At 44.4% G+C, this 16,224-nt stretch overlaps 1 protein-coding gene across 1 annotated transcript in view; it reads right to left on the bottom strand.

Moving 5' to 3' along the window:
* The window catches only part of POLR3E (RNA polymerase III subunit E), a 300,274-nt gene that overhangs the window by 189,203 nt on the left and 94,847 nt on the right, over window positions 1-16,224 (bottom strand). The window contains exons 8-9 of the mRNA XM_086940764.1: window positions 10,628-10,677; window positions 3,660-3,779 (exon numbers count right to left, since the gene is read on the bottom strand). Coding sequence (XP_086796890.1) covers window positions 3,660-3,779; window positions 10,628-10,677 — 170 coding nt within the window. The remainder of the gene's footprint in view (window positions 1-3,659; window positions 3,780-10,627; window positions 10,678-16,224) is intronic.

The following is a 16,224-nucleotide window of genomic DNA, read 5'->3' on the forward strand; positions in this document are numbered from 1 at the left end:
TCCCAGGCCCTACCAGCTGCAGTGCAATTTTATTATAAATGTTCGGCATTCAGATTACCCCTCTCCTAAACTGGGTGTTTGACACATTCAAGAAGATGGAGGAGGGCACAACAGAAGCAAATGATACAAGCGAGCATATCCATGATCCCTCAACCAGGTTAAGACCTCTCTCTATTTGGATCATATAGACGCATATCTCTATTAAATGTAGAAAGTCTATAGAAGGTATAACCGAGTCTTTTGAAACCAGCTCAATCTGGCTTTGATCCAGGCAGTGGATGTGGTAAGAACACAACAAAATTGTCACACATCATACATAATGTACCCAGAACCCAAAAGGTAACTCCAAGGGTCAAGCTGGATGCAGAGAAAGCATTTGACGGCTACTTTTCTGAACACACAATGTCTGCCTCTGGGATAGGCGATAAGCTCAAAAGCTGCGTACTCCGTGAGTTCAATGCACCAACCGCTTGGGTGAAGGAGAATAACCCTGCACTATTTGACATGGATTTCGGATTGAAAGGAGACTCTGAGGGAAAGAATCAAGTCAGAATGAATGAATAAAAGGGATGATGATAGGTAGAGAGGAGCATACATTGGTGATGTATGTGGATGACATTAGGGTCACAGTGACCCACCCAGGAGGCTGCCTGACCACACTACTAGATGAGCTTAGGGAATAGAGGGAGGTATTGGGACTCAATAACCGACCAAACCAAATCACAAATCTGAAAACTCTTCCTCACAAAAAAGAACATGGTGCTCAACCAGCAGAAGTACTCCTTCCAAAGGGCAAAACACCAGGTCATATACTTCGAGTCCAAATAGTGTCCTTGCTTGAGAAAACAGTTACAGTTAGCTATGATAATGTGGGAAGATCTCGAATGTGAAAACTGCAGATTTGGGAGGATTATCCTGGTGCAGCAGAATAGATGTGGTGTCACTCCATAAGATATAATACATCTTTCAAATACTACAGCTTCAAGCCCCTAAAGGGGGGTAGGAAATTCCAGCACATGATATATGATTCCAAATGAGTGTGCAACAAAGGAGGTTTTTGAAATCACTGAGGCAAAAACAACCAAGCCCAATGGACAGCACAGGGCTGCAACAGAGTGGGAATCATGTTTGATGAGAACTGTGACATCACCTTTGAGTCCCTCAATAGTGACTTGGCTCTCTCTAAATCAAGACACAGATGCACCCAGGTGAACCACCAAGTTCTTCAGAATACAAATGTCTCATGGTGTGGCCACTCACTAGGTACGAGCAGTGGGTTATCAAAAAAGAAGATACAAAATGGTATCAGCATTATATGAATTGCTTCAAAAACTTAAAGATGCACGAAAATTCCAGGTGTAAACCGCTAGGAGTGAGAGCAAGGGAGACCCTCAACCGACCAAGAACAGGAAGAAACCCACAAAAGAGCACATAAAATTGCGAGATCGACATTAACAAGAGAAACACTAATCAAAATCTCAACATACTAACCCTGCTCAAGCTGAGGGGACAGGATAAACAAAAGTTAGACAAACTGGAGGAGCAGCAAGGAAATGGGAAATCTGATACATTTACAGTGGGAATGCCCCAAGCTACAGACATATTGGAAAGGACACTAGACATTATAGACGAGACAGTTAGGAATTCAATACCCTGGTATTCTACGTACATTATACTAGGACAGGAGTCTCCCACCTTTTCTGTAATGAGAGTTACTTCTGATCAGTATAAATCCTTGTGAGCTACTGAAGACCTAGTAACTCATGCAATACTATCAGACACCCCCTACGCCCAGCTTCACTGACTTTAAACCAAATGCCCATGGAGCCCGATACTATGGTTTGAACAAAATTCTGTGACTAGGGGTACTATGATAGGACTGCGATGTGCATCAGTAATTAAGAACAGTCTGTGGGGATACATTAAAAGGTGTGTGAATGAATGGGATATATGTGTATAGGTGATAGATCCTGTGCCATATGTACTGGTGGCAGTTACATGTGCAACACAAACATACCACCATTTTCTTTTAAATAGGAGAAATTTATGGTAATGAAAAATGTTCTGCTAAAGTATTCATAAAAAGCAAAATTTTTCTGCACTTGTAAATTTCTCCTATTTAAAAAAAAATGGCTGTATTTTTCAGTTATAAATATGGCAGTGTGTCTACCAGGCACTGCGAGCAAGATGCCTGCAATTTGTAAATGTGACACTTTGAAAAGGGAGAAAATTAAAATGAAGAGTTAACTCATTCTAGTTTTCTCTCCTTTAAAAGCATTCTGGAATATCATTTTCTTCCCACGCTACGATATTTGAGTTGAGAACAACTTTTATTTTAGAGTTACATACTGCAGGGCTTCAGTTTTGAACCTCTAATCCAAAAGCAGTGGCATCTCCTCCACTGAGGGGGGGGAGGAGCGTTTCCCCACTGATGTGCAGCAGCAGCAAAATAAAGGAAAAATTAAGTGATAACTCGAGAGGTTATTATTATTTTATTTTGTCAAGCTGAGGCAGCTCTGCAGGGCAGGGCTACTCCGACACAGGAGCTGGGGGAGTGGCAAGCACTCTTTGCAAGTGCGTATAAATGCCCATCCGGGCCGGCCCAATATTAATGCACACTTACCATGTTCTCCACTCAAGATGCATTACACCCTAGGTGGAAAACATTCCCAAGCTCCCATTCCCTGGCGCAGCACATTGCATGGTTGTGATTGGCTTAGGGAGCCTGGGTGTGTTTCCTATTCTGTTCCGGTGGTGCAGAGCAACGAGGAGGAGACAGGGAGTGACATGGCGGTACTGTACGTTTTTTCTAAATAATATTTTTAATTATTCTCCTGAGCACCCCTCCCCTCTCATCCAGCCACCCCCTACCAGTGCCGGCTGCGAATGCCAAAAAGGTCATACATCTGAGTGGAGCACTGCTTATTATCAGGCTCTGCTATCTGCAGTGTGATAACATAAAATCAACATAGCCTTTCCTTAATTTTAAAAGGACAACACAACACGTATTTATTGCAGTTCTTACTAAAAAATTAACTCATGGCTGGTAGCTACTCTTAAGGTTTCTGCGAGCTACTGCCAGCTCGCGATCGACTGGTTGGAGACACCGGTACTAGGCTTGCTAACCGACTGTAGATTACACTCACAGAGGGGCAAACAAATCTCTCTAGGGCTATAAGCAGCCAAGAAGTGCAAAGTAGGGCACACTTAATCTACCAGATATCAAAGACTGGCTATACAAGATTTGGAACATGATGGGCATACAGAAGATTGCTTACAATATAGTACAAAAGTACCCTGGTTTTGAGAAAGGCTGGGCAATGATGTTATGCTACTTAGCCAAAGACTATGTGACAATCACCTATTGTAAATAATCATACGCCCTTAACATAGCTAAGGAAAAACGGATTAAGGGAGACCCATTAGACAGAGAGGAGTGCAATATGAATCACCCAAAAAACAAAATTGGACTATAGCTATTCTGTATAATCAGAAGCAACTGGTGTTGTGGGTGGGAGAGGGGAAGAGCATTAAAGTTAATAACGGCTAGAGTTACTTTAATTCACACGCTTGATGTCAATCGATTTGTGGTTTAACAAAATTGAACAGAACAATTTAATCCTAAAACGAGATTAAAGCTGTAAGCAATGCTGACCTACCTTTACACCATAATAATGTAAATGAACCCAGTGCTCCTCTGCCTGCTTCTTCTGCAAGAACTCGTAAGACTGCACGCGCCTCTGTCGGGCCTGTTCGGATTCAGGTCGGGAAAAGCGAACCTAGAATACATGAAAAATTGTACAATGTTCTATGAAATTACTTCAACCGCACCAAATCTGTCAAGAGGATAAATGCATGGTAGACATACCAATGCTAAATGGTCTGTTTTATGAAATCAAAATATCATATTAGCAATATTTAGCGGAAGAAAAAGAAAATTACAAGAAGTGGACTAGGAGAGAAGAGAATTCACGCCAACTGTTGAATGAAAAGAGACATTTGCTATATATCGAACCAGTTCATTGTTAATCAGTTTGTTTTACCAGATGTGTGACACCTATCAACAACTAAATACTATCATTCAAGCACTTAAAATGAAAGCCTGAGTTGAATTGTACTGCAAATGCTAAAATCTTAGACAAATCCAATGACCGAATTAAATCTACTATAGTACACCTCCTTACGGAATATTCAACTGGTGGACTCTCCACTGGTTTTAGAATTTTTTTATTAAATTGGAGAATTTTTAATTTTCAACAAAATCAAAAGCCCTCAGTTTTTGACTGCATCGCTGTCTCATAGGGAATTTGTTTAGTTAGTAATCCAATGTTGCAAATAGCTTTCTCATTATATGCAACACCCACAGAACAATTATTATATCGGTACCTCCTAAGCCTTAAGGCTCGCAAATCAATGACGGAACAAGCAAAACTGTTTTATAGTCCTTAGAGACAGGGTCAACATTATGATATTTGGATTGCAAAGACACTTGGAACGTGTGATTTAAGTTCTTTAAAACATACGCTTAGGCTCTCATCAGAAAATTAACTAATGGCTTGTGTCATAAACTTGTTTTGTTGGGAGTAGAGATATGTTACTTTCATTTAGACCATGAAAATATATATCCTGTTAAAGCATTCTGAAAAACTTTGGACATGTGCTTCTCTCCTAGATTGGTGGTATGATTTCTTATGCCTTCCTCTCCTTTTGACTGCCTGCTTCTGTTGTTGCTACTGGTGCTGCTGTCAACCAGGGGTGAACCCGCTGATGGTTACACTTTTTCTAGGAAGAACCGAATGGGTCTTATTTTTCAAAATCAAATGCCTTCAGAGTCACCACATCTGCATCAATCTGTTGTATGACATCTTCTAAATAAGATCAGATCTGTAAAGTCCCAGAAAGAAAGGAAAGGGGTGGTACATCTAGTCTTGTGCCTTACGGATCAACCAGAAAGACATCAGCAAGATCCCATTTCAGTAGAACGGCACTATCAAATCTGAGATGTCTGCTGTTACAACCATAGCTTGAATTAAAACCACCATATTTATTACTAGCCTATCTGAAGTTTTGCATCCTTCCCGAGGAACATAGTCGCCCAGTCTTTGTACAGATTTCCGTAGGCTACCCATCGTAAAAGCATGGTGGTAAAAAACACATGCTACCTTCTTTGCTGTGGTAGATCGGTCCATCCTGTCTAAGATTCTGCATTCCCTTTCTAGTGGAGTTGATGAAGAAAGACTGAAAATTGTCTGTTTCTCACTTTCAAGACAATGATAGAATCCGGCTGCAGGGTGAAGGTCTGTTTACATAAAGAGCACGTTCTGCTTTAGTGGCTCATACTTCAACAAACAAGGTGTTGCCACATCAGTAGATGCTGGTGAGGGAATGCCGTATCTTTATGGTATTCTCCCCGCAGTCACCCAGTACGGACCTTATTCCTACACTGGATGAGGCCCCATATTCGGGACTTCTCACGGGTCATGGAGCACTTCCCACCTTTGAGAAGTTTTCTCTTCTCACTTTCGACAAAACAACGTCCCTCAGAGCTCCATCAAGTCTGGGCCCCCTCGGACCCCTGCCCTCCGGGGATCATTAATAAGTTGGCTAGCCAGCTGGCAGGGCCACTAAAAAATCTACTGAACCAAGTATTGAGTTCAGGGCACTACCCCGACATTTGGAAGAGGGCCTAAATACTTCCTTTTGGTGAAGAAATCCTCCAAAGAGCCCAAGCGGGTAGATAGTTACAGACCAATCTCCTGACTCCAGTTCCCGGCTAAGGTGCTAGAGAAGGCCATGAATGTGGAAATCTTGACATTTCTGGACATCCATCAATTGCTTGACCCCGCTCAATATGGGTTTAGAGTAAACCATTATACTGAGTCCGCACTTGTGGCAGCAACAGAGGAGATCAGAGTCAGAGTGGACAAAGGCGGCAGAGCTGCATTAATTTGACTTGATGTCTCGGCCGCCTTTGATACGGTCCATCTTGTGCTTCTCATGAAACGCCTGCACTGCATGGGCTTCAGGAGCACTGCACTAACTCTGTTAAGCTATTTTCTCCAAAACAGGAAACAATGGGTTGAGGTGGCAAATGCAAAATCCAGCTCCTTCTCCCTTCCCTGTGGGGTACCCCAGGGATCGGCATCAAGCTGTACCCTTTTTAATGTGTATATCACCCCCCTAGTGAAGCTTACTCTGAGTTTTGGCCTGACCGTACTATCCTATGCAGATGACACCCAGATAGTGGTGTCCGTCTCATCCCAGTTTGAAAAAGATGCCAACAATTTCTGCAACTGTATGGCCGCAGTTGCAGGCTGGATGAAGGAGAATAGTCTTAAGCTGAATTCGGAAAAACCTGAGGTGCTGCTCTTTGGGAAAGAGACTTTCTTTTGGAATGGATCCTGGTGGCCTCAGGAGCTGGGAGTTCTGCCCAAGCCAGTGCAGAAGGCAAAAAACTTGGGAGTCATCTTTGACACCAAATTATGTTTTGATGCCCAGATCAATGCAGTGACCTCGGGGTGGGGGTGGGGTTGTTTGGTGGGGGGGTTTGTTTATGCTTCAGGTTCTCAAAACAAATTCTGCTGATCATCCCAATGGATTTACAGAATACCGAAATGCTGGCCCTAATAGGTTCCAAATTGGATTACTGGGCACTTTGAAATATCTGCTCAGAAAATGCCAGTCCCTACAGAACGCTGTGGCCAGAACCCTCTTTAACATCCCCAAGTTCAAACCAGTATCTCACCTGCTACATGGCCTTCATTGGCTACCAGTGGAGCAGAGAATCTCATTTAAGGCTATGTGTCTTCAACATAAGGCTCTTCACTGCACCGGTCCGCTCTATTTTCAGAACATGTCACCTGGTATGTGCCCAGTAGATCACCAAGATCAAGCTCGGTGCACATGGTCCTGATCCCCAGAATCAAACGAGCAAACTGGGGTGGCAGAATGCAGCCCTTCCTGGGGGAAAAGTGATGGAACGCTCTTCCTCTTTAACTCCGGTCTCAAGCTAGCTTGCAGCTATTTAGAAAGCAGGTGAAGACCTGGCTCTTTTCCGCTGGTAAAAACTAAGTGACATAGATCTATCACGGCTTGCTGCCATGTCCTCGGTCCTTAATCCGCCTAGCGCTAAGACACCTCTGGGTAATGCACACTTTATAAAATTACCTCATTCAGTGGTGTATAGGTGTGTGAGTGGTTGTGTGGGTCCCTGAGGGAGTATGTTTTTCTATTTTTATTGGGGTTTGGATCCGCAGATCTACCTGAATAAGGGAGGTTCTTCACATGGTGTAAAAAATAAAAATAACAGATTTTGGACAATTTCTTGCCTTTGAGGGGGTCCCTCACAGACTCCTCCATTAGTACTCACCACTAACCCCTTCTATAACTGGTTAATGTTAATGGTATTTTCCCCACTAGGAACCGAGTCCTAATAAACAACATGGCGGCCACAACTTTCCTCTCAGGTTGCGGATAGTCAATCACAGCATTGCTGTAGGTGTGTGCAGCCGCGAATCCTAAGAGGAACCAAGTCCCTATACAAATGTAGTTTTCTTTTAATAACTTGAAAACTATTGAACTGATTTTTACCAAGTCACAAAAAGGTCGCTTTCTGGACCAAGATCTACCTTTCTGCCAAATTTGGTGTAATTCTGCTGAAAACACGTTTTAGGACCCCGCCCCTTTTCAGCCTCCGTTTGACAAATCACCAAAAAACTTTGACCGCAGCAGCTGAACCAACTTCTGTACTAAATTAGAACATTTCGTGAAGATTCGTTAAACTACACCAAAGTTATTAGCAAAACAAAAAACGCTTAAATGCTATGCTGTCTCTCTTGAATGGGTATAGCAAAGTACGAGGCAAACAATAACCAACCAGTTTGGGAGTGATCTGAAACTGTTGCTCTGGCTTAAATGAAGAAATTATTTTTGAGAGAATAACTCGAAGCACTCAAGATCACATCAAAGACACAGAAAAAATGAGAACGGATATATTCTCAATAGTGGGGTGCTGTGCTCTGTGAGGTCATATGGAATCACGTCAAGCATCTACACAAAGTCAGTGCCTCCTACCATGGGGGGGCGCTACGAAAGACGTTTTTCCTGACCAGTCTAGCGGCTGTAAAGATATTTCAGACCCTAGGAATATGTAGGTAAAAACATCTAGCAGAAAACTAGCGCTTACCAAGAAAAACCTGTACCGTCTGAGCACCCCCACAGGGTGATAGCACTTTTTTGTACATCTTTGTTATAACTGTTTCTTTTACTTAGCTGGTAATAATGCATAGAGTCTTATGTGTCAGTGTAACAGAAGGAAGGGCTAACATTCTCCAATTACCACACAATGGTGTGAGATTAGTCAGAGAAGATTTACAGGTGGTGGAGTCAGCATAAAAGGATTTAAGTTCAGGTCACTGTTATTTACAGAATTGCTCATCATACATACAGACAGGGTGACAGGACGGGGCTGACTCACCAGAAGCAAGGACATGCTACAGGCATTGGTTAATAAGAATTGACAATAGTGGAGAGTGAATTATGTCCCAGAAAACGTTTCTTCCAACCCAATTGCTGTGTGGAAATCAAAAGTTTGGGGGGACCAAGTGGCAAACGAATGATAATTTAAGTGTATGCAGGACTACCAGGAGAGGGACATATAAAAGATCGAGCCAAGGATTTATAACCACTTGTGTAGCAGAACAATAAAAATTTGAAAACCAATTAGACGAGTACAATAAAAAATATTAAACAAAATGATACCAAGATGACAAAAATCGAATAAGGAGCACCGTAGATATGAATTATTTACGTTTTAAGTGCAATAGCACAAAGATGCACAAAGTGTCAACAATAGTTAATGGTCATGGTGGAACAAAACCTACGTGCAATTTGACTCTGACCATGCTGGAGCGTGGGCCGGATACATTAACTAGGTAGGCCCTGGTCAAAGATTTTACCTTTTTACTTTAGTTCTTTAAAACCCAATCAAAAACAGGAGTACATTTCGAAATCCCCCCAGGACACTTACTAAACTCAAAGGGTGGCATCCAGGGGCCAACAGGAGTATCCAGTCCATGTTTAGTTGGCACTGTCATCTGGGCAGTTGGTGCAAAAGCCCTCTTGTAACTTGTTGGGTCCCTGTAGCTTTGACAGGAATTCAGCCTTATGACCGTTAGTGTCCTGGGTACTAGAGGTAGGGGAGGTCCAGCCTTCTAGCCGTTTCTCAGGCAACACGTTCAGTCCTCTTCTGATCTTCCACAGGTCGAGGAGTGCTCTGAAGTGGGTGTCTAGGATGCCACATTTATGCCTGGCACGAGGTAGTGGGTGGGAAGAACCTCGGGGGAGGGCCTAACCAATGGGGTAAAGGTCCTGGATCAAACATTGCCCACTTAAGGCATTTTTAACATGACCAAGTCTTCAGCCACACTGAACTGGGGCTCGGAAGACTGGGATACTGGGAGAGTGTGCTATGGTAACCCAAGTGTCCTCCCACATCTAACATCAAAACCCATTCGACTTGCAGTTAAAACCTGCACAACCAGGCTACCGGTGCACACCTGCAGTTATGTTTAGATTGTTACTGTGCTGGTTGGCACAATGGGTGCAGCAATCCACTTGTGATTTTTAACTTACAGGCCCTGGGACCTTGAGATCATATACTGGGACTTTTAGGTAAGTTAAATATACCAATCAGGAGTATACCAAATGTTACCATGTTGAAAGGAGGAGGACAAGCACTTTAAAATGGTAAGCATGGGCAAACTGCACAGAGTCCTATAGCCAGCATAAACAGGGTTCAGAAAAAAGGCAAACAAATTAAAATAAGAGTGACCCTCTAGAAAAGGAAAATTTCCATCAGCGCCACATGGACATGCTGAGAGACCTGTCCCAATACCCCAAAATGTCGACCGCACTGGACAAGAATTTGTTTTGTCATTTCCATTTAGAATGGCACAGCTCTCTTCTTCGTAACAAAATCCATTTGCTCTCCTCTCATTCTTGATTTCCTTGCTCACATAAGAGCAATAAGAGGTTGAAGGGGATGGGTTTGTCATCTTCTATTCCTAATGTCTCCTATAATCTCCTCCTTTTATTACTAAGCCTGCTGTGTGCCTAAAAGTTGGTCAACAAAATTACTATTCTTGATTTGCACATGCAGCAAACAGCTGGTATTACTAATAAGATGAGGTATCTGAAACAAAGGAGGATTGGCTCAGGATAACACAATTAGATTAAATTGTGACATTCCAACCTAAACTCTTAATGTTGATAGTCATAGGCTACATCTTTGGTTTTCATTCACATCACTTTCCTTTTTCCATTAATGATGGTACATGATCTACAGAATGAAGCTGTTGTATAGTAGAGATGAAGTGGCAAGTCGCTCTGTGGACATCCAATTTTAACTACTCACAAAGGATTCACAAGTTCCCTTGTGAGTGGTTGTTAACTTATTCAACTCAAAACTATTTTATTGGTAGATGGAGTTACAAAATGGCCTCAATGGCGACTGCCAGTGTGTTAGCAATTCTGAACAAATAACTCTTGTTTTTGTCTTGCAGAATTAACAGACATGCAAAACATCCACTGTAAATTGTAAATGTCAATGCCTCTACATCAAACTTACAGTTACTTGCTTGACATCTTCCTCAGCCTCATCCTGAGAAGAATCACCAGCTACAAAATGGACAAAGAAATCAGTATGAACACGGCTACAGAAATGTTGGCAGGAGGAAAATACAGGTGAATATTTATTATCCAGGAGAGTGTACGAACATTTGCCCAGCCATTTTATCCAGTAATTATCCACTATACTCTGAGGATTAGGCCCTAGTCCATCAAGCACAGATTCTACTTCATACCACCTAAGGTACTCTATTAAAATCACCACTACCGCTATGAAAACCCTTCTGTCCAAAGCAGCCTTTAATGATTGGCTTTGCTCATGTAACCACAGCACTATTTAAAACTGAACAAAGTCAAATGACGTGACCTTCTGTACTATGTACAGCATCTACATTCAACCACTATCAATCCTTAACTGCATCGCTGGGGGCAATAATTTCCTCCTGTGCTGGGCCCCTATGATAATGGGTGTGGTCGTGACTGAACCATTCAGTCATCAGCACAGCCCAACAGTGACTGATGACAGAATGGTTCCGTAACTAGCATCGAAGGGGTTAACTAAATCTGCATCGCTTAAATCTCATATATTTAACAGTTCTGAGGAAGCAGTGGCAGATATGGATGAAGAAATCAACACCAGATTGACAAGCACATCTCTTATCACATTCCTCTCCAGGATAAGCTTTGGTTTTTTTTCAAATTGCCTTGTGTATGTCCGAAGTACTTTTGAATACCGGTTCCAAAGGGAACAGACTAGAAAACAGGTTGATAAATTAATTTCGCTCAGTGCAAAGACCATCATTGTGGTATCCCCACGTCTGAACACCAGAAAAAAGAAGGAAAAAAAAAAGAAAAGGGAAGATCTTCACCACGACTGTTCCATAACTAAACAAGCCCTGAAAATGCAATAGGTCACGTCTTTGATTAAGTTAAATCTATTTGCTTTGCTAATGGTATTGTACAGCAATGCAAATGGCTTTAACTTAATGAAAGGAGAGACCTATTGCATGTTTAATGCTCGTTTTAAGGGCAAGGAAGAAAAAAGGGAGGGACCAGGCACAGGTTGTAAGAGAAAGTGAGGCGGGAAAACCGAATCAGAGACAAAAAGTGTGAGGGAGAGAAACAGCGGGGGGTGGGGCAGTTGCTGCCATAATAATACTACCTCTTCCTGTATGTTTCGAGTCCAATGTGCAATCCGGCCATAGACGCTGGATTAGTATTGTACAAGCTCTGTACAGCGGCGCGATGCCCCTCGGGTCTGGTTAGTGTTGGAGACCCTCTTGCGTAAGATCTACGGGCATTCCGTGCTCACCTTATTCTTTTACAATTTTACACAGTGCATCGATGCCCCTCAGGTCTGGTTAGCGCTTACATCCCCGTACATAATGCCTTTGGCCCTGTGCTTACCTCTTGGGTGCAGTGAGCACTAGGCTATTCTTTTTTTTTTTTTTAAATGTATTTTTATATTTATTTTTATTAAGTATAACAAGCAAGGCAAAAAACAATATACATAGCGTTTTGTTCACATGAGGCCAGATAAACAGTACATCAAATAATAAGTAATCATTATAAGGAAGGGAGGAGTACAGGGGTGAAGCAGTAAGCAGACAATATTGCAAATATTGAATGCGGGGTCAGGGAGAAAGTGGGATATCGATGTTATCTACAGCAGGTGGTGTACATATGTCTCCACGATACCTATTCCACGGGCCCCAGACTCTATGCCATTTCCGGGGGCGGCCCCAATCCAGATACACCGTTTTTTCCCTAAACATGCACCAGTCCATGTTTTCCTTCCATACCTCAACCGTAGGCGGCCTTTGGGACCCCCACAGTTGTGCGATATCACGCTTAGCGATCATGGCCCGAGGGTCGCCCACTGGGTATGGGCCACGTTGTAATCCGTAGGTTCCCAGACATTTAACAACCAGCGCCTGGCCTCCGGTAAGAGAGGAACACCTGTAACTTCTTTCATTACATCATATACCCCGTTCCAATAAGCCGCCACTTCAGGACATTCCCAAATAATATGAAGAAATGTCCCCACCAGACCACATCCCCGCTTACACAAACCCTCCTCGGAAAAGCCCATTCGAAACAGACGGGGGCCCGTGATGTACACCCTATGAAGAATCTTAAGCTGGACCAGCCGAAGTCTCGCTGGAATCGCAACCTCCTTGGGAGAGGAGATCGCCGGCTGCCACTCCTCGTCATCCAATTCGAGGCCGTCCCAGACCCAGAGGTCACGCATGGGTAACAGGAGATCCGACCTATAGTTGATCAGCTTTTTATAGACAAGGGAGATCGTACTGTCCGGAACGTGACCATCTAGCAATCTATCTTCAAGCGGGGACGACTCGGGGACCGCCTCCTCCATCGAAAAGACTGACCTCAATGCATGGCGGATCTGGACATAGCGGAAATACTCAGAGTTCACCGATTCAAACTCCGTCTTTAAAGTATCAAACAATTTCACTTGTCCCTTAACCCAGAGGTCTACCACCTTGCTAATGCCAATGAGGTCCCACTTATCGAACCCTTTGTCTTCCACAGTGTACCAAGTCTATCAGAGTCGAAAAGTGGGGTCGCTAAAGTCAAGCGGTCCTTCCATCCCATCGAAGTAGTTGCGTCTTGCCATACACGAACTGCCGTCTTAGTAGGCCCCAACAATGACTCGACCACTGATTTAGAGTACAGTGCCCTATAGTAATTACCCCCAGGCAGCAGCCATCTATCCATAGCGAACGCAGGATTCAATTCGGGACCATACATACCATGATTAATGGCCCCCAACTGAGACGCCCAGTAATATCGCTTGATGTCCGGGAGGACAATACCCCCATCATACCAAGAAAGCGTTAGTTTGGCCAGCGCAATGCGAGGTCTACCATCCCATATCAGTTTCCTCTGGAGTCCCTCGACTTTACGAAAATAACTGGCGGGGACTATATCAAGAGTATTTTGGAGGGCATAAAGGAAACGAGGCAGAGACATCATCGTAAAGAGGGCCGCGCATCCCAACAGCGAGAGTGGAAGTCTACGCCAACCCGCAACGTCCTGCCGCAATCTAATTAGAGGTGGGAGAAGATTCAGCTCATACCGAGTCACAGGGTCTGTGGAGACCCAGATACCAAGATATTTAAATCCCGTCTGCGTCACCTGTATGGGGCAGTTACGCGGGAGGAGAGGGACGTCACCAGAAAGAACATACAAATAGGATTTTGCCCAGTTGATAATTAAACCCGAGTTTCTACTAAAGGAGGCCAGGACATCACAGAAAACATTCAACGACTTCCTGGGCGAGGTCAGATATAGCAGAATGTCGTCTGCATAGAGCGAAATGACCACCGAATACCCCTCATCGAGGCCTCCCAGCGGATCCAGGCAGCAAGGGGCTCAAGGGCCAGGGCGAACAGGAGCGGTGACAGGGGACACCCCTGACGGGTACCACGCCCAAGACCAAACGGAACCGAGACTCGACCGTTACAATTTGCGCAAGGGGGTCTTCATAAAGAAGTCGGACCCAACCGATAAAACCGGGACCAAAACCAAATTTAGCTAATGCAGCCCACAGATAAGGCCACTCAATAGTATCAAAAGCCATCGTGGCATCTAAGGACGCCAAAATGTCCGGCTCGCGCAGCCCTCGCGAGAACTCCATGCAGACGCCTGAGATTCAAAGCAGTGTTACGATGGGGAATAAAACCGGACTGATCCGGATGGATCAGTTCGCTAATCACAGTAATCAATCGATTGGTCAGTACCCTTGCGAGAATCTTTGGCCAATACCTTTGCGAGAATCTTCGGCTCGGCGTTCAAAAGAGATATAGGTCGGTACGACCCACACTTGTCCCTCGGTTTCCCCTCCTTATGTATAACAACAATCGTCGTAAGTCGCTGATCTCGGGGGAGAGAACCACGTTCACGAGACTCCAAAAACATATCTCTCAAATAGGGAGCTATCTTGTCGGGCTGCAACTTGTATAGCTCTATCGGCAGCCCGTTAGGACCCATGGCCTTACCAGAACGCAAGGAGCGGATCGCAAGGACAACCTCATCAGCGGTTATTGCGCTGTCCATTTGCTCTCTATCTGCGTCCGAAAGACTCAGCAAAGCAATGTCACGCAGCAACAAATGAGAGTCCTCCTCCGGCCTATCCGACATGGGGGGAGTACACCGTCCGAAAATGATCAGCAAAGCACTCAACAATCTCTACCGGGTCCGAGACCCGCACACCACTCACCATCTCAATCTCAGGCGCAACACGACCAGCTCTGTCCTCTTGTCCAACCATGCTATCAATTTACCTGCTTTATCTCCCACGTCATATAGACGACCCTGTTGCTCTCGACTCATGGCCTTCCAACTGTTTTAATCTCAACGCATGTGTCTTCGTGCAGGTAACCTCCTGTTCCAGGTCTAACACCAGGTCCGCTATTTCAGTCTCCACCTTCACTACCGCCTCATCTCTCGGTTTCTTAACGCCCACAATCAGAGACAGGGCTTGGCCCCTAAGAACTGTTTTAAAGGCTTCCCAAAGCGACACTGCGGACGAAACAGAGCCCTCATTCTCTGAAAATATAGATCAAGTGACTTTATCAAATTGTGACGAGTTTTAGGATTGCGGAGATAACAAGGGTTGATTGGGTCCACCCGCCCCATGGTCCCCGAAGACAATTCAATTCGAAGCCACAAAGGACAGTGATCAGAAATTCCCAGAGCCATATGTTTAACCTCAGCGACAAAAGGCACCTGCGCAGCAGGCACCAAGACGTAATCAATCCTCAAGAGGCTACCATGGGCACCAGAATGGAATGTGTATTGCCGCAGTCTCCAGCAGTCTACAAGGCCTAAAGTATCAATCACATCATGAAGCCAGTTCTGCGCCCCCTTGAGGTCCCTAGATGGGTGTCTATCAAAGATACCAGATACAACCGCATTAAGCTTCAGAGCTCTCCCTAGTCGGGAGTACTAGGGCTGCGAGCAAACTTGCGTGTTTTATCAAATTCCTGTCATTTTACTGAGCAGAAAGCAGCGTTTTTATGCAACTCATCTTTTATGTGCTAAATAATTTGGGGGACTTTTAAACACAGTGATTTAGTTGGGAATTGAGAGCAGGCACACTGACACCTACTCACGCTGTATTATCTTTCTCTTGCCTCGCCTTACCGCTTTTGTTTTGTGGAAGGCGGCGGCGGGCGCCATCTTGGGTGTGGGCTGGGGCTGCGCTCTAGTCGCGCTGGCCTCCCGCCCTCCCCGGACTATTTAGCTGTGGTTTTATCGTCGCTCGCTGCCTTCAGAGCTCTCCCTAGTCGGGAGTACTAGGGCTGCGAGCAAACTTGCGTGTTTTATCAAATTCCTGTCATTTTACTGAGCAGAAAGCAGCGTTTTTATGCAACTCATCTTTTATGTGCTAAATAATTTGGGGGACTTTTAAACACAGTGATTTAGTTGGGAATTGAGAGCAGGCACACTGACACCTACTCACGCTGTATTATCTTTCTCTTGCCTCGCCTTACCGCTTTTGTTTTGTGGAAGGCGGCGGCGGGCGCCATCTTGGGTGTGGGCTGGGGCTGCGCTCTAGTCGCGCTGGCCTCA

This window comes from Lissotriton vulgaris, chromosome 10 (genome assembly GCF_964263255.1).
Source record: "Lissotriton vulgaris chromosome 10, aLisVul1.2, whole genome shotgun sequence".
NCBI lineage: Eukaryota > Metazoa > Chordata > Amphibia > Caudata > Salamandridae > Lissotriton > Lissotriton vulgaris.